The 25,786-nt window shown below is 34.9% G+C and overlaps 1 protein-coding gene across 3 annotated transcripts in view; it reads right to left on the reverse strand.

The window, feature by feature from the left end:
* Positions 1 to 25,786, reverse strand: part of LOC308631880 (ADP-ribosylation factor-like protein 15) — a 194,964-nt gene that overhangs the window by 63,131 nt on the left and 106,047 nt on the right. For all 3 annotated transcript variants that reach the window (XM_081263422.1, XM_081263421.1, XM_081263420.1), the window contains exon 3: positions 16,274 to 16,333. In XM_081263422.1, coding sequence (XP_081119548.1) covers positions 16,274 to 16,333 — 60 coding nt within the window. The remainder of the gene's footprint in view (positions 1 to 16,273; positions 16,334 to 25,786) is intronic.

A 25,786-nucleotide genomic window follows, 5' to 3' on the forward strand; every position in this document is an offset into this window, starting at 1 on the left:
GACCAACTTCCTCCAGCCACATCTCACCTGCCTACAATTATGACCCAGTAGGGCATTCAAATTATGAATCCATCAAATGAATTAACTTACTAATGAGATTGTAGTCCTCAAGAGCCATTCATTTCCTAAAAGCATCACCTCTGATTCTTGCTGCACTGGGAACCATGCTTTCAACACATGGTGGAGACTTCACATTCAAACCATAACACCATTAAAGAAATCTGCACTTGGTCCTACAACTTATAAAATGTTTGCAAAATATATCTAAATATATCTAAATATATTTAGAGGACATTGGAGGTGAAGAATAAAATAAGAATGGCTAGCATTCTACCTTTGGTTCCTAAAGTATAAGCTTATCACTTATACAGTAATCTTATCACTGCTCTAGCTAGGCCACCAAAATCTATGAACACATTCTGCGATGTAGATAGATAGATAGACAGATAGATAGATATAGATACATAGATACATACATACACACAATCTGCCATCACCCTAAAAAAAACTTCATGAAGCCTTGGGCTTGATCCCCAGTACCACAGAAAACAAGACAAACCTTACCAAACAAACCCAAGAAGGAACACAGTAGCAGTGACTCCACTAGACGGAGATCACTGATGGCAAAGTACAGAGATAGAAAGCATATTTATGTTCCACCCTGTTAGCATATTGATTTTTGCTAAAAATGCCTATAACTATTTCTACCAGGCATTTTGCTGAGACTTGGAAAAAAGAAACAAGGAAAAATGCAAATGAAAAATACATTGCTTTTTATGCCAAACAAGGTCTGGTTGGAAAACTTCAACCAGAGGCATGGTCAGGATAACATAAGACTTAGGGAAGATCAGCCTGACAAGATGATTTAAAGCTGCAAAGATTCTTGAACAAAGCCCCCCCAAAAGGTATTTCACACATACATACATAAAAAATAGATTTCAAAAGCACAATTTTCTGTGTTTTGGAAGCAAGATACTTTTTTTCCATCTTAATGTCATTATTGTTGTTCTTTCCCACAACTTGTTACTTCCTATGGGATCTACATTTTGCCAACTGCAAAATTACCAACAGGAATAGCTTTTATAAATAAAACCATAAAGATTGGGAAGAGGATGTTGTACCAATATGGTTTTCAATATACCTACAGAATGAACCACAACTGGGTTAGTCTAAGAAATTGCTCACTCTTTGTATAACGAGTCTGTGGTACATATTTATTTTACTAATTAAGCACTACTATTATTAATTAAGCACTACTATGCAGATTAATCAGTCTTATTAGCAATGAGATTTAAAAAGTCTGCCTATTAAATTGATGCACTTGATAATATTTTGATATTAGTTTTAAGTGTTAATTTGCACCTTCAATTTTAATTCAGCTATATATGATTACTTATAAACTGATATATTTCCAAGTCTTTCCCCATCAAATTTAATTAATTAATCAATTTATTTATTTATTAGCTATTGCTTTTTCCTTGGCCTATTTGAAATAGCTTTTTACTGGAAAGCAATCCAAGAAAAGGACCAAAAGTCCTCCCACAAAATATATTTTCAATCATTTTTAATCAGAGATAATTATAAGTGTATCTTTTAATTTTGAAGAGTATATAATTTTTGAAAGCTTTACTATAGTATAACTGACACATAGTAAACTGTACATATGTAGCATATGCAGTTTGCCGAGTTTTTACATACACACACATGTGAAAGCATCTCTACAATCAAGGTAATAAGTCTACTCCCTGCTTGAAAGTTTTCTCATGATCCTTTTAAACCTTCTCTAGAACCTCTACCCTTACTGCCTTCCCCCCTTCTCAGGTAATCATTGATTGTTATATCACTGAAAATTAGTTTTCATTTTCTAGAATTGTATGTAAATAGTATACAAACAAATCCCATTATAATACTATTTTATGTGGCTTCTTTCTCTTGGCATAATTATGTCTAGACTCATCCAGGTCATCACATATCAACAGTTCATTTATTTATAAAGGAGTAGTCTTTAGTTGTATGGATATACTAAAATTTTTCTATTAACCAATTAATGACATTGGGTTGTTTCCAGTTTTGCATATTAAAAACACAATTGCTATGAACATTTACATAGATTTTGTATAAAATTAAGTTTCCATTTCTCCAATGAGTAGAATGGCTTGACTACAAGATTGGTGTGCTTTTCAAAACTCTTCCAGAGACTGCCAATCCGTTTTTCCAAACTGGTTGCTCCATTTTGCACTTCGATTGGCAATGTAGAAGTTTCAGTTCTACATTCTGCCAACACATTATGTAGTCAAGCCTTTAAATTTAAGACATTCAAATAGATGTATTCAAAAACATACACATATATGCTTTCTATTCATCAAAACTTTTTTGGTTATTTTATTCCTTTCCTAAATTTTGTTTAATTTATCAAATATTCTTTGCTTTCTCTCTTTATTTTTTAAAAATTCCATTCTTTAAAAAAATTCTAAAAAAAAATCTCCCATGGAAAAAAATTTCATGTAACTCAGATAATGCAAAAATTGTATTTGATCCCAATGAACTCTCTCTCCATTCTTTTTATTTTTTAAATACATGACAGCAGAATGCATTACAATTCTTATTACACATATATACCACAATTTTTCATATCTCTGTTTGTATATAAAGTATGTTGACACCCAATTCGTGTCTTCATACATGTACTTTGGATACTGATGTCCATCACATTCTACCGTCCTTGCTAATCCCCTGCCCCTCCCATTCCTCTTCCCTATCTAGAATTCATCTATTCCTCCCATGTTCCCCCTCCCTACCCCACTATGAGTCAGCCTCCTTATATTAGAGAAAACATTCGGCATTTGGTTTTTTCGGAATTGGCTAACTTCACTTAGCATTATCTTCTCCAACGCCATCCATTTACCTGCAAATGTCATGATTTTATTCTCTTTATTGCTGAGTAAAATTCCATTGAGTATATATGACACATTTTTTTAAATCCATTCATCCACTGAAGGGCATCTAGTTTGGCTTCACAGTTTAGCTATTGTGAATTGTGCTGCTATAAACATTGATGTGGTTGTTTCCCTGTAGTATGCTGTTTTTAAGTCCTTTGGGTATAGTTTGAGGAGAGGAATAGCTGGGTCAAATGGTGGTTCCATTCCCAGATTTCCAAGGAATCTCCATACTGCTTTCCATATTGGTTGCACCAATTTGCAGTCCCACCAGCAATGTATGAGTGTACCTTTTTCCCTACATCCTTGCCAACACTTATTGTTGTTTGTCTTCAGAATAGCTGCCATTGTGACTGGAGTGAGATGATATCTTAGAGTAGTTTTTATTTGCATTTCTCTAATTGCTAGAGATGATGAGCATTTTTTCATATATTTGTTGACTGATTGTATATCCTCCTCTGAGAAGTGTCTGTTCAGGTCCTTGGCCCATTTGTTGATTGGGTTATTTGGTTTTTTTGGTGCTTAGCTTATTGAGTTCTTTATATATCTTAGAGATTAGTGCTCTATCTGATGTGTGAGGGGTAAAAATTTGCTCCCAGGATGTAGGCTCTCTGTTCACCTCACAGATTGTTTCTTTTGCTGAGAAGAAACTTTTTAGTTTGATTGCATCCCATTTATTGATTCTTGGTTTTAATTCTTGTGCTATAGGAGTTTTATTAAGGAAGTTGTGGCCTAATCCCACATGATGAAGATTAGGGCCTACTTTTTCTTCTATTAGATGCAGAGTCTCTGGTTTAATTCCTAGGTCCTTGATCCATTTTGAGTTAAGTTTTGTACATGGTGAGAGATAGGGGTTTAATTTCATTTTGTTGCAAATTTCCAGTTTTCCCAGCACCATTTGTTGAAGATGCTATCTTTTCTCCATTGCATGTTTTTGGCACCTTTGTCTACAATTGTAATTTTGTGGGTTAGTCTCTGTGTCCTCTATTCTGTACCATTCGTCTACTAGTGTATTTTGGTGCCAACATCATGCTGTTTTTGTTACTATTGCTCTGTAGTATAGTTTAAGGTCTGGTATAGCGAGGCCACCTGCTTTACTCTTCCTGCTAAGGATTGCTTTAGCTATTCTGGGTCTCTTATTTTTCCAGGTGAATTTCATGATTGCCTTTTCTATTTCTATGAGGAATGCCATTGGGATTTTGAACAAAATTGCATAAAACCTGTATAGTGCTTTTGGTAATATGGTCATTTTGATATTAACTCTGCCTATCCAAGAACAAGATACATCTTGCCATCTTCTAAGGTCTTCTTTGATTTCTTTCTTTAGGGTTCTATAGTTTACATTGTATAGATCTTTCACCTCTTTCATTAAGTTGATTCCCAAGTATCATATATATATTAGGTTATTGTGAATGGGGTAGTTTTCCTCATTTCCCTTTCAGAAGATTTGTCATTGATATACAGAAATGCCTTTGTTTTATGGGTGTTGATTTTATATCCTGCTACTTTGCTGAATTCATTTACTAGTTCTAGAAGTTTTCAACAAAGATGGAGTTTTTTGGGTCTTCTAGATATAAAATCATGTCATCAGCAAATAGTGCTAATTTAAGTTCTTCTTTTTCTATACATATCCCTTTAATTTCTTTTGTCTAATTGCTCTGGCCAGTGTTTCAAGAACTATGTTGAATAGAAGTGGTGAAAGAGGGCATCCCTATTCCAGTTTTTAGAGGGAATGCCTTCAATTTTTCTCCATTAAAAATGATATTGGCCTGAGGCTTAGCATAGATAGCCTTTACGATGTTGTGATATGTTCCTGTTATCCCTAGTTTTTCTAGTGTTTTCAACATAAAGGGGTGCTGTATTTTGGAAAGTGTTTTTTCTGTGTCTACTGAGATGATCATATGATTCTTACCTTTAAGTCTATTGATGTTTAATGGATTTTTATTGATTTCCATATGTTGAACCAACCTTGCATCCTTGGGATGAATCCCACTTGATCATGGTACACAATCTTTTTGATATGTTTTTGTATTCGATTTGCCAGAATTTTATTGAGAATTTTTGCATATATGTTCACTTGAGATATTGGTCTGAAGTTTTCTTTCTTTGATGTGTCTTTGCCGTTTGGGGTTCAGGGTGATATTGGCCTCATAGAATGAGTTTGAAGTACTACCTTTTTCCTATTTCCTGAAATAAATTGAAGAGTATTGGTATTAGTTCTTCTTTAAAGGTCTTATAGAACTCGGCTGTGTATCCATCCAGTCCTGGGCTTTTCTTGGTTGGTAAGCTTCTGATGGCATATTCTATTTCCTCACTTGATATTGGTCTTTTTAAGTTGTGTATATCTTCCTGACTCAATCTGGGCAAATTGTATGACTTAAGAAATTTGTTGATGCCTTCAATGTCTTCTATTTTATTGGAGTATAAGATTTCAAAATAATTTCTAATTATACTCTGTATTTCTGTAGTTGTATCACTGCATTCTCTAAGATATTTTATTATATAGGTTTGATATGTAACTTTTCAAAACGTTCATAAAGATGCATTAATGAATATGTCACTCTACTTTTATTGTGGTCATGTTTACCCTTAATTATCTTCAAGACACACATTTAAACTTCAATTTTCCTTTCATTAATTTCACTCTGTAACTCAAGCAAGAGAAGAATGTATTTTTATGCTAATTTCACTTTACCTTACATCACCCATGTTGAAATTAGAAATAATGTTCATGTGCATGTGCATGCGTGTCTGTCTGAAAGTGCGAAGAGCAAGTGTGATTACAGTTAATGATTTCTTTTTCTTCATAATATGTTCATGTATGGAACTTTCCTTGTTAATTATGTTTGGCATTCAGAGAACTCAATAAATTTTAATACTTTTATTGAGTATTTGAGGCTTTTTTCTTATTATTACTTTGATAATTTAAAAGTCTTTAGTTCTCTTCTCTCTTCTTTTAGAGCTCTTATTAGAAGAATGCTGGAACTTCTGTTAACTATCCCCCGTGTTTCTCAAATTCTTTCTCATACTTCAAAAGGATTCCTTTTTCATGACATTCTGAAAAAAATTCTCAAGCTCAGACTTTATGTTCACTAATGCACACCTAAATTGTGTCAACAAATACTTTCCTTTAAAATTTTAACGTTAAATTTTAAATTCCTAAGTTCTGTCAATCTTTCTCTTGAATACCAAACCTTTCTCCATCTCTCTGAATGTCTTCTTCTGATCACTCTATTGCCTCTAAATCTTTGAATACTTTTTCTCCCGATTTTTGATTCGGTATCTTTCTCTGTGGTATTGATTTTGTTCATACCATGATGGATCATAATTATATGTTCATCTTTTGTTCGAGAATCTCTGTTTGCCAGCTCTTTTGTTTACTCCTGCCTGTTTCCAGTGATTAATGGGGACAGACAAGTGGCTTGTCTCCTGTGTGTGTGGGCTTTCTAACCCACCTGGCAGTCAGAACATTACTGAGACACTGCCCTACCTCTCTGGGTCTAGCACCCACACTCAAGGATTTAGTTTGTGGGTAAACACAGCTGCTATCCACTACTTAACCAAGGAGAAAAGAAAAATAAAGGCACAGCTCCAAATGTACAGCTCCAATTAATAACTCCAATGAGCTCTTTGATTAATAATCCTGATGAATTCCCCTTCTATTTCATGTTTCCATTGTCTGTATATCAAGCTTTGTCTTGCTTTCCTTTCTTCATTTCACATTAAATATGTCTTTGTTATAGATTTGTTAATGTTCATTAGTTTGTTTTTGATACTTTTTTTTTTTGGTCATATGGAGTTTGAGCCAGAAAGAAAAAATAGACATACATTTTTTAAAAACTTTTAATTTTCAATCAGGTAAGTTACTTAAATTTTAGGACTTTACATACTTGTATTAAAAAATAACTAATTATATAATAAATTCCTCGTTTTTATTTCTCACAGTAATGCTATATCAGTGACTTTCAAGAATAAAATGATCAGACATTGTCAATGGAATCTTTAGACCTTGGGAAGTTAAAACCAACATATTTGTAAAACCCCTGAACAATTACATCCAAATCTATTTTATTCCATTTGAGGTCTGAAAGCCTAGTCTGGTAGGTGATGAACTGTTATAAACATATTACCTTTTTCCGTGGTTGTTGAGTTGCCATTCCAATGATAGGAGTCTAGTAAAGTTCAACATTTTCTGAAAAATTACATAATCATTAATTGCCAATGACACTTTCCCACTCAAACATCCAAAGAAATGGACTTAAGATGATCTCATGTGTATGTGTACACATATGTACATGCATGCAAATGTGTGGCAGGGATTATATCCTCAGAGCCCATCATATTAATTGGTATTCACAAAATGTAAACATTTTGCATAGCATTAGTCTGGCATCTTGGGGCATCATTTGGCAAATTTCCCTCCAGCTTAGAATCACTGATATAACTTAAACTATAACACAGTGAACCCTTAAGATTATGGTGTGTTGCCAAGTATATATCACACATGCCTGTGATCCCAGGCTGAAGCAGAAGGATCCCAAGTTCAAAGCTAACCTTAGCAACTTAGTGAGGTCCTAAGCAACTTAGTGAGACCCTGTCACATCACAAAAAATAAAAAGAGCTCAGTGGTTAAGCATCCCTGGGTTAAGCATCAATCCTCCATACCAAATAAATAAATAAATAGAAAAAAGATTATAGTATACTTTTCAATGCTTTTATAACTTTCTTATACTGTTCCCATCCATAAACCAAACCCAGTAACCCCTCCATGACTTTTGTTCTGTATGTTCTTTTTCCTAGATTCTTTTCTTCTGTGAAGCCTTTGTTCTTTATATATGATCTTAATTGCATCTAGTACTTAATCCTGTTACAGTACTTACCACATCAAACTGTAATGCTTCTTAAAGAGCATAGTGATAGTAACTTTGTTAAGTTGCCATCAGTGATGTTACCTTATAAATGTATGCCCTGCGTCACACAACACAAAAAAATTAAGACTTACCTAAATGTCTAAATCAAAAATAAATAACTAAAGAAGTTAACATGAAAGGAAAACAAAGCAAATAATGCGATTCAGTTCTGCACAGTGATTAGAGGCCAGCTCTAACAGTTACAGAGGCTAGAGTGAAGGAGACACTGTGAATTCAAGATAAAAATAAGCTAGTTATGTCGTACTCAAACAGGAGAAATGTTACCAGCATCATCGGCTGCTAGAAAAGAAAGCAGCCTTGGAAAAGTTAAGTGCCTTGTCCAATGTCCCATGGCTTGTTTTGTTAGAGGAAAATACTGGTCTCTGACTTCAAGTGCTGTTGCTGCAACACCACATGAAACCAAATACACAATGAAAATTAGTTGCTATTATGGCAACCCCTGGGAGAAACAGAAATACTTATTCCCTTGAGAGGGATAGGAAGTTTTTTTTTTTTTAATGTATAATTCTTCTTTTTTTTTTTATTGGTTGTTCAAAACCTTACAAAGCTCTTGACATATCATATTTCATGCATTAGCTTCAAATACAGATTGCAGAATCACATTGGTTACACATCCACATTTTTACATAATGCCATACTAGTAACTGTTGTATTCTGCTACCTTTCAGAGAGGGATAGGAAGTTAAGCTGAGACCCCAACACGGATGTTCTGTGAGTTCTGAAGAGCTGGAAGACGTGAAATGACCTGATTGCCCCTAAGTAGGAAACAGTGGTGTAGCTGCAACCTTCAGAAGCACATGAGATCCCTATTGGCAGGGGGTGGGCATGGGGTGGGGGCCGAAAAGACCAAGAAGCTAACTACTAGAACATTCTCCAGGTATACCATATTGGCAGAAGTAGACAATTATGTGCTATACTAGACTACAACTGGGAAGATAGGTTTTTAAAAATTTCCTAGGGCACTTTTCCAAAAGAAAACAAAAATTAAGGTCAGGTCTACATCAGCCAGTAACAGACTTCTGGGCCCCTGGATTCATTTATTTGGCTCTGCTGACTATTTGGCTCAGATTTCCCTTAGCAAGTGTAAAAAACGCTTGAACACCACCACCCTGGGATCCTGTTCAACCAATTCAGATAGCTGTGGCCTTTTAACTCACATCCAAGAGACTTGGCTTAATACCAATATCATTTCCCCTAGTATAGCCTAAGCTTAAGTGAGAAAGTACAAGCTCAGGGAGCCAGGAGTTAACTGGCTGTTCCCATTCCAGAGAGGCCTGGTTCTTTTCTTAGATAAGGAAACAATACTATATCAAGAAGTTTCGATCATTCAATATTACATATGACACTAGATCCACAACTATAAAAAGGGAATTAGTGGAAATACCACTGTCTATTCTTAAAGCATCTCTCTTGAGGAGCTTTAGGCAATTTAACTATTCTCTTCCAACCCAATCCCTTGGGAAATAAGTAGAGGTGACTTATTAAAACTTATATTTTACAGATAAAGAAACAATAGGAAGTGCAAATGCAGAAAGTGGCAGAGAGTCTTAAGACCCCACTCTCTTTGTTAAAATACATTTCTTCTAGAAAGTTACACACAGATAAAGAATATTACATTTCCTCATGTACAGCTGCCTCTGATGTACTCACAGGACAGTCCTAAGGTATTCCTGGGCCCTCACTCCTGTGCTGGCATCACCTCTGCCTCGGACATGGATTCTTGCCCCTCTCCTCCTCAGACACCCGTGTGTGCAGATGTTTAGAATAGCTTTCAAATGGCCAGCTGCTCTCTCCTATATCAGCAAGAAATTGCCACAACTCCACTTGTCTTCTCAAAGACAGGCCACAATAAGCCCAGCAAGTCTACCTGCCTACACTGTTTGCCTTTTCTAATATAAAACCAATTCATCGGTGTATACGATCTTTATTCTTTCCCTATTTCTGAAGTGTAGTATGACTCTGTGAGTCAGGGATTACATTAAATTTGGAATTACTAAGCTAGATTTTTTTTCATAAGAAGTGGCAGTGGGGCTATGGAGGGGAAGCGTAATATACACAGGACTGTGAGAAATGTTGTGTATAAAAATGAGAGTTACGCTTTCTTCCAAAGTTAAATCTTAATAAAAGAAGTCTCTGAAGGAAGAAAGCTTTATTTTGGTGACAGACATCAAATGGCCTGCACAGGAAGGCAGAAATTAAAAGAAACAGGCAGCAGTGCCCTAGGTTGCCTGTCAAGAAGTTTGCCCTGGATAGTTTCTGGAGAAATTCAGAAATGCAAATAACCTGGACAGATTAACGGCACCTAAAGATAACTAACAGGATACAAACAAACAGCACCTTTCACTATGAGGAGGCATGTTCCTCCAGGCAAACAAAGAAACAGGACAGAGTCAACATCTGTTTCATATAACAGCTTGGCTGCTGAAAGAAACAACCTTTAAAAAATGGCTGAGCCGACAATCCCCCCAAATCATTCACTTACTATTGCATGGGCTGAAATAAACGGGTAAAGGAATATAACTTGCACTTTCCACCCTGTACTTGCAGCCTTCTTTAAAAAAAAAAAAAAAAGAAGAAGAAGAAGCGGGGGAAAAGTTGTCCTTTCATAAGAGGAAAACAAAAAATTAAAATAGAGTGCCAAAAAAAAAAAAATCCTCATGAACTTTTCCATTTGATTGACAACTAACAGCAATGAATATTGAAGCACAAAAAAGACAGCTAACTGCTTTTCAGCTTTCCTAATGTCAACTGTGAAGACAAGACTGCCAAAGAGTATACTGGGTGGGGATGGTGGCTGGGGGTGGGAAGAGAGAGACAATTCAGACACAACTTGTTAGAATATTAGAGGAAGAAAACAAGTCATGTGGCAAAGCCAATCATGGTTCCAGAATCCAGTTAGGGAACATGGCAATGTCTGGATCCTGATCAATAAATGACAAAACAAACATGTTAAGAAATGAAATTTTAATCTCTGGATTCCATCAATTCACTTCTAAAATTTCAAAATAAAAAGAGAAAAAAACAACAACAACAAGATGGCAAAAAAAAAAAACAATGTTTGTAGATTTAAGAACTGCAAATTACTAAGATGAAAAATTATCAGAGCTACGATATAACTGTGTTGCGGATGACTACTACTTAAAACTCAACCAAATGTCAGACACTTCATGCACCTCAGTAATGTGCTTAAATCACAAATGCCAAATAGAAGACCAAAGCAATTAAGAAACTCTGAAAGGGCTGGGATTGTGGCTCAGTGGTAAGTTGCTCACCTAGCATGTGCGAGGCCCTGGGTTCGATCCTCCGCACCACATAAAAATAAATAAATAAAGGTACTGTGTCTAACTACAACTAAAAAATAAATATTAAAAAATAAAAAGAAGAGGCTCTGGCAGGCAAAGAGATGTTTTCAGGTGAAATCTGAAAACAGAAGTAAAGGTGGTAAGGTGGAAAGAGGCAAAAACAATTCACATTAATGTGGAGCACAAAACTATGCTAGGTGGCTAAACAAGTCTCCAATGTAATCCCTTCCCAATGGCTTTTCAGTTTAACCAGGTAAACCACAGTGTGGGAAAAGAATGCCTTATCTGAAGTATGACCACAGAGAGAAAAAGCAATATGTGATGTATGCTGCTCTTTTTAGAGACCTTAGGGGAAAAGGCTTTGTTGAATTTTGTCTTTTATATTTTAATGTTTTTGGTTGGGGGAGTAGTGAGAATGTAACTATAATGAAAGCAAATCTGGCATAATGTTAGCTATAAGCCATGTAAACTCTAAGAACCTGGCTTGTATTACCTAATTTTGTCCTCACAAGGATGATAGGATGTAGCAATTATTATTGCTACATTTCACAGATAAGGAAAGAGAGATACAGGAAGATGGGCATGCCCAGAATTATATAGAAAAACTAGGTTTGGAAACAATCACTGGGAAGGAAAAAAAAATTCTTTAAAAGATTAATCCATCTGTCTCTGCAGGATCCCTGCTAGGAGTCTTACACAACAACGAGACAAATAAAAATAATTCAAAGCAAGAAAAGCAGAGTAATTAAATAAAAGAAGGGATTTAGAACTTGAATAAAAACCATGTAAATGAAAGAATATACAGGAAAAAGTAGTTTACAGAGCCTAGTGAGGACTATGGAATGTTCTTCAAAAGGATCAGCAAACCCTTGCTGGACAGTATTGGGAAATCCCTTCAGGTATAACAGCATTAACCCAGGAATTTCTTCTAGCCTACAGGAATTAGGATTGGGCTTTAATTAGGGAGAGAGAGAAAGAATACAAGAGGTTCCCTAGTGCCTACTGCCTGGTTTATGTAGGGACGATGTACATGTTCTTACACTATAACCACAACATCCTAAAACGGAGACTGGCATTCAATATGGATTCAGTAAACATTTGTTAATATTTATTTTAAAAATGAATACCAATTTTCATAGTCATAATGAATACAAAATATTTTAAGGAATACAATTTTCATATTTATAAAAAGAATATGAAAATGAAATGTTGTAAGCAGATCTGGATAGTTTCGAAAGTACAAGTGAAGGTGATTTAGTCGGGAGTGTTGAAGAAATTGAAGGAAGGAAGCAGGACTAGAGTACCCAAAGTGAGAGCCATAACTGAACAAGAGTTTGACCTGATTGACCTATATGTAAAAGAGTGACAGGAAAAAAAAATGACAAGAGCAGCTGCAATAATCAGAGGCGAAGTCCCATAAATTTTTGAGAGAGAGCAATGTGTTCATGTTTTGTCAATATGATGTTTTATCAATATAGTGTTAATGAAAAAAATACCAACACTTGAAGACCTTAAATGACGCAGCTAATAATGATAAAAGCAGTAGCAGATGATGTGTGGGAGCCCTTCTCTTGTGCCAGGCCCTGGGCAAAATGCTTTACACATGTAGTACACAGGTTAAGCACCTCTGCGCAGGCCAGTCCCCACCTCCCCCTCCACGTAGCCTTGGTTAAGTCATTCAAGCTGTCCACATCCTGGTGCCCAGTGTCTCATTGTCTGTGAGATAATAACAGCACCTACTCCCTGGGCATGAAGTCACAAAGATAAAGTGAGAAAAGCTGAGGGAGAAAAAGGGAAGGAAGGGAAAAACAGAAGAAAATTTAGAGTTCTAATTTCACATAAAGATAGGCATAATCAGTGCAGATTGCAGGGGGTGACAGGCCAGATGAGGAAAGCAAGCTATTTCTAAAACGGCAAAAAGGAAATGGGCCCATCATACAACTAGGCAGCACTATCTCTGTGTCATCATTTACCTTATACTTCTGTGTTTAGCCCTTAGTTTCATTATTTTCAAAAATTTTGCTAATTCCCTGTATTTGTTGAAGACAAATTGTCTTTTAGATCTTTTATTGTCAGCTCCTGGGTACATGCTAGACTGTGGTACACGTTGTGGTACAATGACTGAGTGAGTAGTAGGAAAATTGGTGTGAATAAGAATTTTTAGGTAAAAGAGAAACACATAAAATAGAAAATTGATAACAGCCTATAATCTACCTGCACATACACTACATATAGTTAACACATGCATAATATATATACATGGACACAAACACATCAGATATGTGTGCAAACTCATAGTTTGTCACTCTGATCCCCCCAAATAGACTGTTATTAAATTTAACTCCATGACTCATAGTTATTCCATCCCTTATCAGTTCTTCTTAATAGATAGGAAAAGGCATGAACTTTATGCTCCTATTTTGAAAAAATAAAACATTTAACTTCAGGTTATAAAAGGGAATGACAGGAAGTCTTGGAACTATCAATAAGAACAAAGAAAGGACATTCACAGGGAGAAACAGGGGCTATGCCATCCCGAGTTAAGGATAAAGACAACTATTGGCATTCCCAGTAAGATGCCATCACTGTACTGGCTCTCCCTACCTGCCTACCTCTACCCACTATCTTCCTGAGTTTCTCCCTTGAATTCAAAATTTTTCTCCAGATTGACAATCGGACTGAACTCCAACTAACCTACCTTCTAAGCAACCCTGTGATGGTAAATATAAGCTTCAGATCTTCATACCAAATCCTAAAACACTAAACTCTTTCCTTTTGAATTTAAAAATTCTCAGTCAAGCAGCCCAGACAACTTGACTTTAATAAGTCGTAATTCTCCTAAATGCCCAAACTTTACATTGGGGATGATCCCCTTGGTATCTATAATACACTTAAAACCCTAGGAAAACTATACTTTCTTTACACATGTTAACCTTCCTTTCCTTTCTTTACATGTGTTAACCCACCTTTTCAAGTGTTCTTGGGTTAGACATAGATAGTACTGATTACAAAAAGAATATTTCGATAAATGAATTAGTGCAGGAACCATCTCTGAATCAACTCCCTCTTTTGCGAACCTCTGAGGATAGAACACAGGATACTCGCTACTCTGAAAGCTACCTTTTCCTTGAGATAGTCTCTCAACTGAAAAGACAGCTATTAAAGTTGAGAGGAAGAAAATAACCTGGACTTTTCCTAGAAATGTGCTCTTTAGTACTAACATATGCACAAAACCCACATATCATTAGCCTGGAACTAACACATCGGCTCCAATCCCTGAAGCTCTTTTACCTACATCTCTGAACCTCATTACAGAACAGGTACAAACTGAAACATTACCATCAAACCCTATAGTATTCTGCCCCATGTTATTTCCATCACCACACTCATCAGGGCACAGGTCTTTCAACAAAATTAAAATTGGGAACAGACCTATTCTCATGTTTTATATCCCTAATCCTTCAATTCAATCTTCCATTGCACTGAATTTCAGTGGCACAGAGCCAAAGTTAAAATAAATTCTTTAAATGTTTGTATTTTACTGTTCAGACACATTTGTTATTTATTTCATCCAAATAATCATCATATATAACAAATACTTCTCAATTAACCAATAGTTTTTTATTCCTGCTGCTAGGTGTTCAATAAGTTTCATGTCCAACCTAGTGAGATATACTAAGTACTAGCCAAACTTAAGGTCAACAGAATACTCCAGCCATATACACTTTGATTCTCTGGATTTTTACAACATGTTATCCAGCTCTAAAATATTTTTAAATGATATTATTGTCACTGAAGAGCAAAGAGCTGCCAGAAACTAATGTAGTATTAAAACACTGAACCTAATAAACAGCACCTTAAAATTTTATGTAAAAATGTTACTATGAGAACACTTGTGTAATGTGATTTGGGGTGTCAAAATTATAATAAAACTAAATCTTTAAAGGAAAATCAGAATTTCTCGATCATAGTTGCTTTTAAAGATTAATGCTATAAAAGCCAAATGTAGCTGTAAAACTGTCAGAGGCAAATCTGCTCTGAAAATAGACACCTGAAAAGGTCAATATTTCATTAGATAAAAATAAGAAGGTATCAAATACTACCAAAACAACATAAAGTCAGTATTTCAATTTCATCAGGCTACAAAATAGGTCACAGTTAGAAGGACCTTAAAGGAGAAGTGGAAATTAAAGAAAGAAGAAAAGAAAAGAAAAGAAAAGAAAAGAAAAGAAAAGAAAAGAAAAGAAAAGAAAAGAAGGAAGGAAGGAAAAAAGAAAGGAAAGAAAGGAAAGAAAGAAAGAAGGAAAGAAGGAAAGAAAGAAACAAACTGGGTAAGGTCAAGATCACGCTTTTAAATAGATGGAAGAGAACTTTTTTCTAAGCCATTAAACTCACTGATATTATACTAAACTACAGAGTGCTCACCATTTTCCTGTGCCATTAGAGAATTTAGTAGGTTCACTGAATTGACTGATTTCTTTGTTAATCTATTTACATGGGTTAAGACCCTGGCAGACATAAAACACAACCAAAATGTGCCAGACAGAGGGTGTAATGGAAGACTGAGTGATGTATGCCTTGGGGTACAGCCTACCCAATAAATGTGCTTGGCCAGCAAAGACCCACTGGCAAAGATTTATTATCAGAACAAATACATTCTAAAAAGATTGAATACAACAAAAGTAGTAGCATAAATACAAACTAAAACACACACACACACACACACACACACACACACACATTTATTTATTTATTTGTGCCCTGTGCAGTTTGATTATACTAAAATTCTTTTCAGGTGTCATTCAAGAACAGAACAGTTTTCAACAAGTAAAGCCAAGAAGTAGAGCATATATAAATAGCTATTAGTGTAGTTCCTTAATTCATAGAAAAGAAAACAAAATTTATATCTCTTGGAAATCTTTGACAAATTTTAAAACCTATGTAAAAAGAGAAGGAAATATTTCTTGAATGTATATTATCAAGAGAAAAGGTAAAAATAAATCCCCTAGAATAAGTTATCATGTTTTAGTAATATATAATACATGGATACCAAGTTTTTTGGTAAAGTTAAACTGAGACACAGAAAGGATTTTAAATGCCATACCTCCAAGTTCTTTCACATTCAAGATGGCATTCTGAAATGGCACTGCCTTTATACTAAAACCTAAAATTAAAAAAAATAAGAATTAGCAAATATTACATTAAAATACTCAAGATGCTCAAATTCTCTATTTTTTTGGCAGATCAGAATGTACTTTTGATAGATCATACCAACATTAGAAACGTATAATTTCTAAAATTAGATGACAACCTCATATTATCTTCTGTAATTCTGAAAACATTGTTAATTATGACAAAATATAATGCTATTCCCTTTACTTCAAAATAATGCTTTGTTATTTAATATATTATGCTACTGGGCAACATTTATCAATTGCCATTTGGAGGTATAGGGAGCTTCAAAAAATATTAAGTTGATAGCAGACTTTGGATCTAAATACTAAAATGAATGTCTTAACAGTTTTTTCACATATATAACTCAGTAACTCTAGAGATTAAGGTATTTATATTGTAATCATCTTATATTAGAATATATCATATTCATATCAGTGTTTTAAGGATATGATTAATAATGCATATGTATATGTTTCTTAAAAGTATAATCATAATTATACATTTGTAGTAATGCAATCATTTTTAATGCATTCAATAAAAATTTATATTACAAAAATATATTCAGAGTATATAGTCCTCTGATTAATAATATATTTAGGACTTAACTATTATCATTCAAGTTAGTCAATTCAGTTGAAACATAAGAATGTGCATATACCCATACAAATACACACATGTCCATATGTACACTAAATATTTTTGAAAGGGGGCCACAAAAAAACTTGAACTAGTAATGACCCTCAGAAGCACTGGGGATCTGAAAGCCTTCAATAGAAAGGAGATTCTTTTCTTTCATCTGAATGTTTTGCCATGTACTGTGTGTGTGTGTGTGTGTGTGTGTGTGTGTGTGTGTGTGTGTTTTAAACCCCACAAAACTTTAAAAGTTAATTTATCAGTAGTGTCTGAGAATCCATTTCATTTATGCCTTTAAAAGTTACTTAATGCATACAATTATAAGAATTACTAGGTGAATGAAACACAGACTCCTTTCCAAGAAATTTCAATAAAGAAGACCACACAAATACTTATTAATATTAAAACAAGTTATGGCTGAAAGGTGAAAAGATACATAAAAGTATGGTGTGAATAAGAACAATTATTTTACATGGATTTGCTTTGCTTTATAAAAATAGAAAATCAGCGTGTGCCTTCATAGTCTAGCCTATCCTTCACATTCCTTGGCCACATGTTGTCACAGTACATTGATAAACTATCCATCGCCATGCATGAAAGGCAGTGTTATGCAATGGTTAAAGAACTGACTTTGGAAGCAGACAGAACTAGGTTTCAATTCTAGCTTGGTCAGGATAAAACTACACATGAACTGTGTTTATTACAGTTCCCTGTGCACAATAAACATACAGTATGTCTTCTGGAATTATATTTTAATTGATGCTTAATTGTTGATAATTTAATCATTAGGTACACAGAATTTCAGCCTGCCTAAACATATTTCAAACTCACAAGAAAGAAAATTTGGGTGCTCATTTATTAATCAAGTAAAAGTTACCAGTACTGAAAAGTACTTCTGTTGAATTAATGGAGGTATCAATAGTTGAAATTTCCTGCACAGAAAGTAAATGTTCATTGGATCCTCTAAGCATCTTCCAAAACATATCCTTCCTTTGAGGTCAGTGCAGCATTAGGGTTACTGGTGCATGAAGTCCCTCAATCTTAGTAAAGCAGCAGGAGGAATGAGGAGGCAGTCCCATGTGGCTGTAGCACTGGCATGTACCCCAAGGCCTGAAGGAAAGACTCTCCAGTTGTCTGGCCTCTGGGAAATTCAGGAAAGCCGGTGCCAATCATAATACTTCTGTTGGCACCAAAATTCCACTGCAGGAGACTTGAATGCTTGAATGTATCAGTCTACCTTATGGATGTCATATGGATTAAAATGCAATGATTGTGAAATCCTGGAAACAAAAAGCCCTCTACAAATGTTAAAAAGTCTATTAGTGATCATGTTCAGGACAACTCAAATATGGATTTTCCAAAGAAGTAGGGCAGGTCCCAACTTTGGAAAAGAAAATTATGGCGCACACCAGCAATGTTTAACAGCTTTGATTCTTAAAAGCTGACAAAATGCAGGCACTCAAAGGGAAGTAATATTCTTCCAGTAATGTCCGCACCCATACACAAAATACGATTTTGGAAATTTATTAATCCAACTGGCAGATTATATTACTGTTATTGTCTTTAAATCCTTGCGGAGTCTTTATAATAAATTGACAACAAAAATATCCTCAAATGTTCATACTGAGCAAAGTAACCTAGAAACGTTATTTATAGGCATAGAAATGTTTCTATAGAATACTCATAAACATTTTCTCCACAAACAGAACACGTGTGGCTACAAAGGTATACCCAGTCCTCCATAATGCCATCTCTATATTATTTTTATAGTACAGCTGTATTAATTAATGTTCAGAGGGCAAAGTCTAAATAATCAGTCTAGAAAATAAGATATTAGTATAATCTTAAAAATACACTCATAATTATCCATTTGTGTAAGGAAATTATTTTTAATGCATGCAATAAAATATTTATATTATAAAAATATATTCAGAGTATGTAGTTCTATAATTAACAATATATTTAGAACTTAACTGTTATCATTCAAGTTAGTCAATTCAGTTGAAACGTAAAAATGTGCATATGCCAATACAAATACACAGTGTCCATATATACACTGAATATTTCTGAAAGAAGGCAACTGAAAACGTGAGCTAGTAATGAATATCAGGAGCCATTTTTTTTCATGAAAGAAAAAGGTTTTTTTTACATTAGTCGTCTGCTGCATTTGCAAAGATTAAACAGAAATAAAAATTTAAGGCAACACTTTGAATTCACTAGAAAGGCAACCAAGAAAGGCAATCAGCACACTATATTTTACTCCTGTACACTGGGTTGGATGAGGTCAGGGAGAGAGGAGAAATTAATATTTAGTAGAGATACAAAAATCATTTAATCAAAAGACCTTTCTCAAAGGATTTCTTTGAGGAATAAAAACATAGGCTCTAGAGCAAAAACATCTGTGTTCAAATTTGGGCTCTACCTTTTACTAGCTATTTGACTAAGGGAAATCTTCTCTAGTGTCCTTAAACTAGGTTGATTTTCCTGAATCCATGTTCCTCCAACATTTAGTGCTTCTACCTAATTTTCACAGTTGTAACTACACATCAGTATACCTGTATTATGTATTTTGCCCACTAGACTGCAAGAATCCACATGGAGAAGCAAAAGTACAGCGAATCCTACATGCCAGGCTAGTGCTTGGCACACCACTGGATCTCAATATTATTTAAAGATCGAGGCTAAGGATTTACATCTATTTGCTAACTTAGCTGTTACAACAATCCCAAAGTTAAAGTCAAGAAGAAAGTAAAGCACAGAGGAGTTAAGAACCTGGTGAAGAGTACTAAGTACTATATTCAAAACCCAAACCCAGGTCTTGTCAACAGAATGCTACACCATTGCACGGCCTCCAAGTACCACAAAGTTGATAGAGTCTTCCTATTTTGTTCAACTTTGAACCTAAATACTGGTGGAGTAGACTTGGCAATGCACACATTCCTATTAAACCCAATACTTTACCCTCCTCTTTTTATAAATAATTAAACACAAGAAGTCCAAATAAGTGTTCTTAGGTCTACATGATACTGCTTTCTTAATAATGCAATAGAAATGACAGTATGAATTTAGGTTGTCTTTTTTGATAGATATTATTAATAAAAATAGGAACTCTGAAGGAACAAAAAATGTCTAACTGACGAAGCCATGTTGGTGTTATCATCTCTTACTTCTTCAGAGCTGAGTGTCCTTGGATGAGTCACTGGGACAAGACACTGCCTAGGAGGGCTGGTCATGGTGCTAAGACTCACCAGCCACATTTTTTCCCTTGCTTTGGCTTTGAATTCCTCATCTGCAAAATGAGTGAATTAGATCAGCTCTGCAAGTTTCCTTTAAAATTGGGAGTGCATTACTTTTAATCAGCAAGAAGGAGAAAATAACAGTAACCACTGAGTTGATCCTCAATGGCCTCCAGTATTTGGCTGAAGCCCTCAAGGGTAGGTCTCCCCAGGCTCCATTCAAACAACTTGATGGCTGAAGCCGAAGCAACGCACTCATTTTTTCCTGGCCTATCTAAGCTACATTAGTAAGACTGAAACCTCCCCTAAGATTTAACCCCACAAATTTTAATAAATATATGACTTAGTAACTCTTTGGGGAAATGATTTTTTGCATATCTTTTGGACTTTGTTCTGCAGTCCTTAAATCCAACAAAACCTGTGATAGAGGGAAGATAGATTTGAAATTTTTCATGCGGGAAAGAGCATTCCTGGAATTGTAACAAAATTAGTTTTGGGAGGAAAGTTAGTCTATTTTTATTCATCATGTGGAACACATGAGTGTGTTACTTGGGCCTACAAATTTAATTGTCCTCACCCCCACCCCCAAGGCTGCACACAATCATGCAGATACACGACGGTGCATGTGCTTTTAACCTGGACACTCTAAGAACTGCTGAAGGAAAGACAGTCTATACATCTGGCAGTCTTGTTCTGGACCAAGAGCATCATTTATGCCATTGCATTGATATTTGTGATGTTTGAATAAAAATCTAGCAAAATTCTTGTAAATACAATTTCAATGTCACAAAGAAAATTTAATCTACTGGCATTTAGAAAACCATCCGTTAGCAGATACCTAAATCTGACTTTCTAACTTTGTTTCTCTTATTAACACATCTGCAGCTAATACTAAAGTTATTTAAATGCTTCATTCAAGTTTTCATGAACTTTTTCTTTCAAATCGTCATGATCTTTTTCTATTTTAACTGAATGACATACTACTTGACAATTTTTCAAGTACAGAAATACATATCCCTAAAGATATTTTCAACCTTTCTCAATTCAGAGTGTTCAGTTTTCTCTAGGTTCTTCTCCATGATATATCATTATATTATCCTGAGACTTTAGATTCCATTCCTCTGGTTTAAAAAGGAAAAAAAAGTGAATATTTGTGTAATCCATAGTTTAACAACCCCTCTTATCAACAAATTCCTCAAGCAGACACAGTCAAGAAATTTGTTCCGGGCAGAATTCACTTTTGTTTTTAGACCAAAGAGCAAGATGCCCAATTTCTCTCTCTCCACTAACCTCGTCCTGCTCTCTGGAGGATTTCTTGGCCCTTTGAGTTTTGACAATTTAAGTGTCTTTTAAAAATTATGTCAAAGCTGAAAGAATGCTGAAGTTAACGATCCAATAAAGTTTGGATTCCCTTTCTTCCTGGAAAAAAGGCAGGCACTCTTGCCTTGCTGAAATTGGATGAACATGCCCTTCTTACGATATGTTTTCATTTCATAAGAAACCAGCTCTTATGGTAGATCCTCTTTTTAATTCTTCAAAAATCTTCCAACATTTCATTTTTAATTGACTTTTTAGCGTCAAAACATTATCAAATAAAGAAATAATTTAAAATAAAGCTCAACATAATTCAGCCACATTAACAAAGTACATAGTGATGTTACATGTTATTTCCAGTTTATGTACAAAAGCATAGTTTTCCATGGCTTAACTTAAAAAATAAATGTAAGTTTAATTTTTTCACTTTCTTCAATAGAAAAATATATACATTTTCTAATCTATAATCATTTCAATTGAGATACCATAATTCATTTAATAACGTCCCTTGCTATAGGACGCTGAGGTTGCTTTTGAGTTTTAACTATCATACAAAATTTTGCAAGGAATTGCCTTCTGGATATAGTTTCTTTTAAATGCCTTGTTTATAATAAATTGCTATTGGCATCACGACCAGGCCTATGAGTATTTTGGTAATTTTTGGTTTATATGAATAATTGTTTTCCAAGAAAAGGGACAGTAACAGTCACAATGGTACCAGTAGTACATGTACATATCAATGCCACTACTATCTTCTCAGCATTGGGTCTTATCATAAAGAAATGAATTTTGGTAAATTTAAGTATAAAACTAACTTTTTTGTTTATTCCCTCATAAAAATGAATTTTTTGGTAAAGCTGAACCTGATCCATCAATTTCTTTGCTACTTTTTCTGTTTATGAATTATCTTTGTGGACTAAACATAATTTATATTAGATTCTCAATGATATCTGTAAATGTGATTGAATTCTCTAAGTAGGACAGCCACAAATTGTTATCTTAATGTTTTATGCAAATATTTCTCAATGGCATTATTTCTTTTTATGTTGAGCTTGTTAATTTTAGATTTCCAGTGACTCGGTTTTATATGCTCAAGTCCCCAGATCCCTTGCCTTGTGACTCATTCCCTATAGGCTCCCCTGGCTATTCTCCTCCCTTCTCTCTCACTCAATCATCCACAGGCATGTGTGGCTTTCTGACTTCTCATTTCTTCTAGTTACCGTTTCCACTACTGATGCTTTTTTGTTTATTTTAGTATCTTCCTTCCACCTCCTTTATTCTTCACTTACATATACATCCAGGTATTCCCCAAAAAAGAACCCTGAGCCTGGGTTGTATGTTCAAACATGCCAGCAATGCCTATTTGGAATGCTAGCACATAATAGTTTCTGTGGGTCCGCTGCTTGACTCTCTGCTGCCTCTCCCTCACCCCATCCCCCCGCCATCATTAATTTGTTTCTCTAACATCTTGCCCTCCTTCTTTCACTACAATGAACACAAGGACCCAACCAACAACCATCTACTCCTTCTTTGCTCTTTGCTGTATCTTCATGCTTCTCATATCCAATGCAGCCCTACCTTGATCATTACAGAGCCCTTTCACTGAACTGTATGGAACCTCCCCTATATTAAGGAAAGTGTTCTACATGCTCCAACATTTTCTTGCACACTTTTTCTAGAGCCTTTCCTTATCAGTACCTCCCACCATAAGCCCTGCTTCCTAATAATACTTTGAGATCACTTCACTCACTACCACAGTCAATAATTTTCCACCTGAAGTACGGCATCTGCTTGCGAATGGGTGTTCATCTTTCCATCCTCTAATACTTGGAGAATATGTTCATCTATCTGATTGAATTCAGTATTCAACTTACCATTATAAACCATGCCCTACCTTCTTCTAAAATTAAGGCAACATTCTCCATATTAAATCCACAGCTAACCTCTAAGTCAGTTTTCAGATCTCTAAAATCATCAGCTCTAATTCACATCAGTCATGTCTAATTTACTGGTATAAAGTTGTAGATTCAAATTAAATTTTCTATATTGATGAGATCATGCCTGGTGTGTTGGTTAGAATCTCTACTATAATGTTGAGTAGATGTGATAAGAACAGACATCAGTCAGTGTCTTATGATCTGAGCAAGAAAGAGTCATCTTTCACCATAAATGTGGCAATAGCTGTGAGAATTTTCACAAATGTCCTTTAACAGTTGGGCAGACTTTGATATTATGATTTTTGTTATTCCTGTGGGCTGGGGGTCAAACCCAGGGCCTTGCACCAGCTAGGCAAGCACTCCACCACAGAACTACAAACCTAGCTCCAGATTGCTTTTTTAACATAAAAAGTAACTGCATTCCTAGGATAGATGTCACTTGGTTACAATAAATTATCCTACTAATATATTATTGCTAGATTTGATTTGCGAGTAGTTGTTTATCATCTCTGCATCTGTGTTCAAGAGGGATATTGGCAGGGAATTTTCTTGTAATGTCTTTGTCTGGTTTTGGTATCCAGTTAAATTCAGTTTTATAAAAGGAGGTGGAAAGTTTTCTAGAAGATATCAAGGAGAATTGACATTGTGTTTTCCTTTAAAAGTTTGGTAGGATTCACTAGTGAAGCCAATTACACTTCAAGTTTTCTCTTCTTAACTGTAATTTCAATTACGTTGATAAAGGTCTATCAGGGTTCTCTATTTCCTCTTGAGATTGGAAGATTTTTCTTTCAAAGATTTGTCCATTTCAGATATGTTGTCAAATTCATTGGCAAAAAGTTGGTCGTAACATTCCTTAGGATCTTAATATTTATGAAATCTGTACTGATGCCATCTTTCTCATTCCTGATATTGGTAATTTGTGTCTTCTTTGGTTTTTCCTGATCACTATGGCTAGAGTTTTATCAATTTTATTGACCTTCTCAAAAAAACCAATTGCTTTTCCATATTATAGATTTTCATTTTGACCTTATTATTCCATTTCTTCTGCTTACTTTGGTTGTAATCTATTCTTCTCTTTTAGTTTTTTGATGTAGAGCTAGGAACACTAATTTGAACCTCTCCTTTTCTAATACGGGCAGTTGAGTTCTATAAATCCTCCCCCACCAAAATACTGCTTTGAGAGGCAAACCACAGATTGATATGTTGTGTAGTTGTGCTGTGATAAATACTTTATAGTTTCTCTTTTGATTTTTTTCTTTGATCCATAGATTACTTAGAAGTTATTCAGTTACCATACCAAGAGAAAATTTTTCAAGGTCTTCTTGTTATTGATTTCAAATTCCATTCCACTGCAATCTGCAAACACGTTTAGTATGAGTTGAGTCCGTCTAAATTTATTGAGATTTGTTTTATGTCCTAGATGATGGTCTAATTTGGTAAATGTTCCATTTGCACTTGAGAAGAATGCCTTCTGCTGTTGGGTGGAGTGTTCTATGTTAGTCAAGTTGGCTGATAGTGTTGTTCAAATCTACTCTGTCTTGGCTGATTTTCCTCTTGCATGTTTTATTATTTGATGAAAGAGTGAAAACTCTTATTATAATTTTTTCTAATTTCCTTTGTAGTTCTGTCATGTTTTGAAGCTCTGTTATTAGGTACATAAATGTTTGGCATCGTTATGTCCTCTTGAATTAAATGACCCCTTCATCATCATGAAATGAACTTTGTTATTCTCAGCATTAGTCTTTACTCTGAAAAGTACATTGTCTCATATTAATATAACCACTGCAACTTCCATCACACTTCTAGTATGATCCTATCTTTTCCCATTCTTTCCTTTTAACCTATTTGTGTCTATGTTTAAAGATTCTTTCCTAAAGTGGACATTTGGTGGAATTGCTTTTTTAAAAAAATCAAATCATATCAAATCAGTCATTTATATTTAACTTGATTGTTAATGGTTATCAACACTTGACTGGTAATTCAGTGTCACCTTGCTACTTGTTTCCTATTTGTCCCATCTATTCTTGCTCCCTTTTTTCTTCTTTTTCTGCCTTCCTTTGAATTGGTTGTTTTTGGTAATTCTATGTTATCTTATTTAAGGTATCACTGTGAGCAGGCACAGTGGCACAGGCCTGTAATCCCAGAAATGCAGGAGGATCGCAAGTTCAAAGTCAGCCTCAGTAACTTAGTGAGGCCCAAAGCAACTTAATGAGATTAAATAAATGAATTGTAAAAAATGGGCTGGGGATGTCTTCTAACCTCCCCCACAAAAAAAAATATCACTGATTTTAGTGCTACTTTAGGATTTATATAGCACATCTT

Source organism: Spermophilus citellus (assembly GCF_964194105.1).
Source record: "Spermophilus citellus genome assembly, chromosome: 12".
Classification (NCBI taxonomy): domain Eukaryota; kingdom Metazoa; phylum Chordata; class Mammalia; order Rodentia; family Sciuridae; genus Spermophilus; species Spermophilus citellus.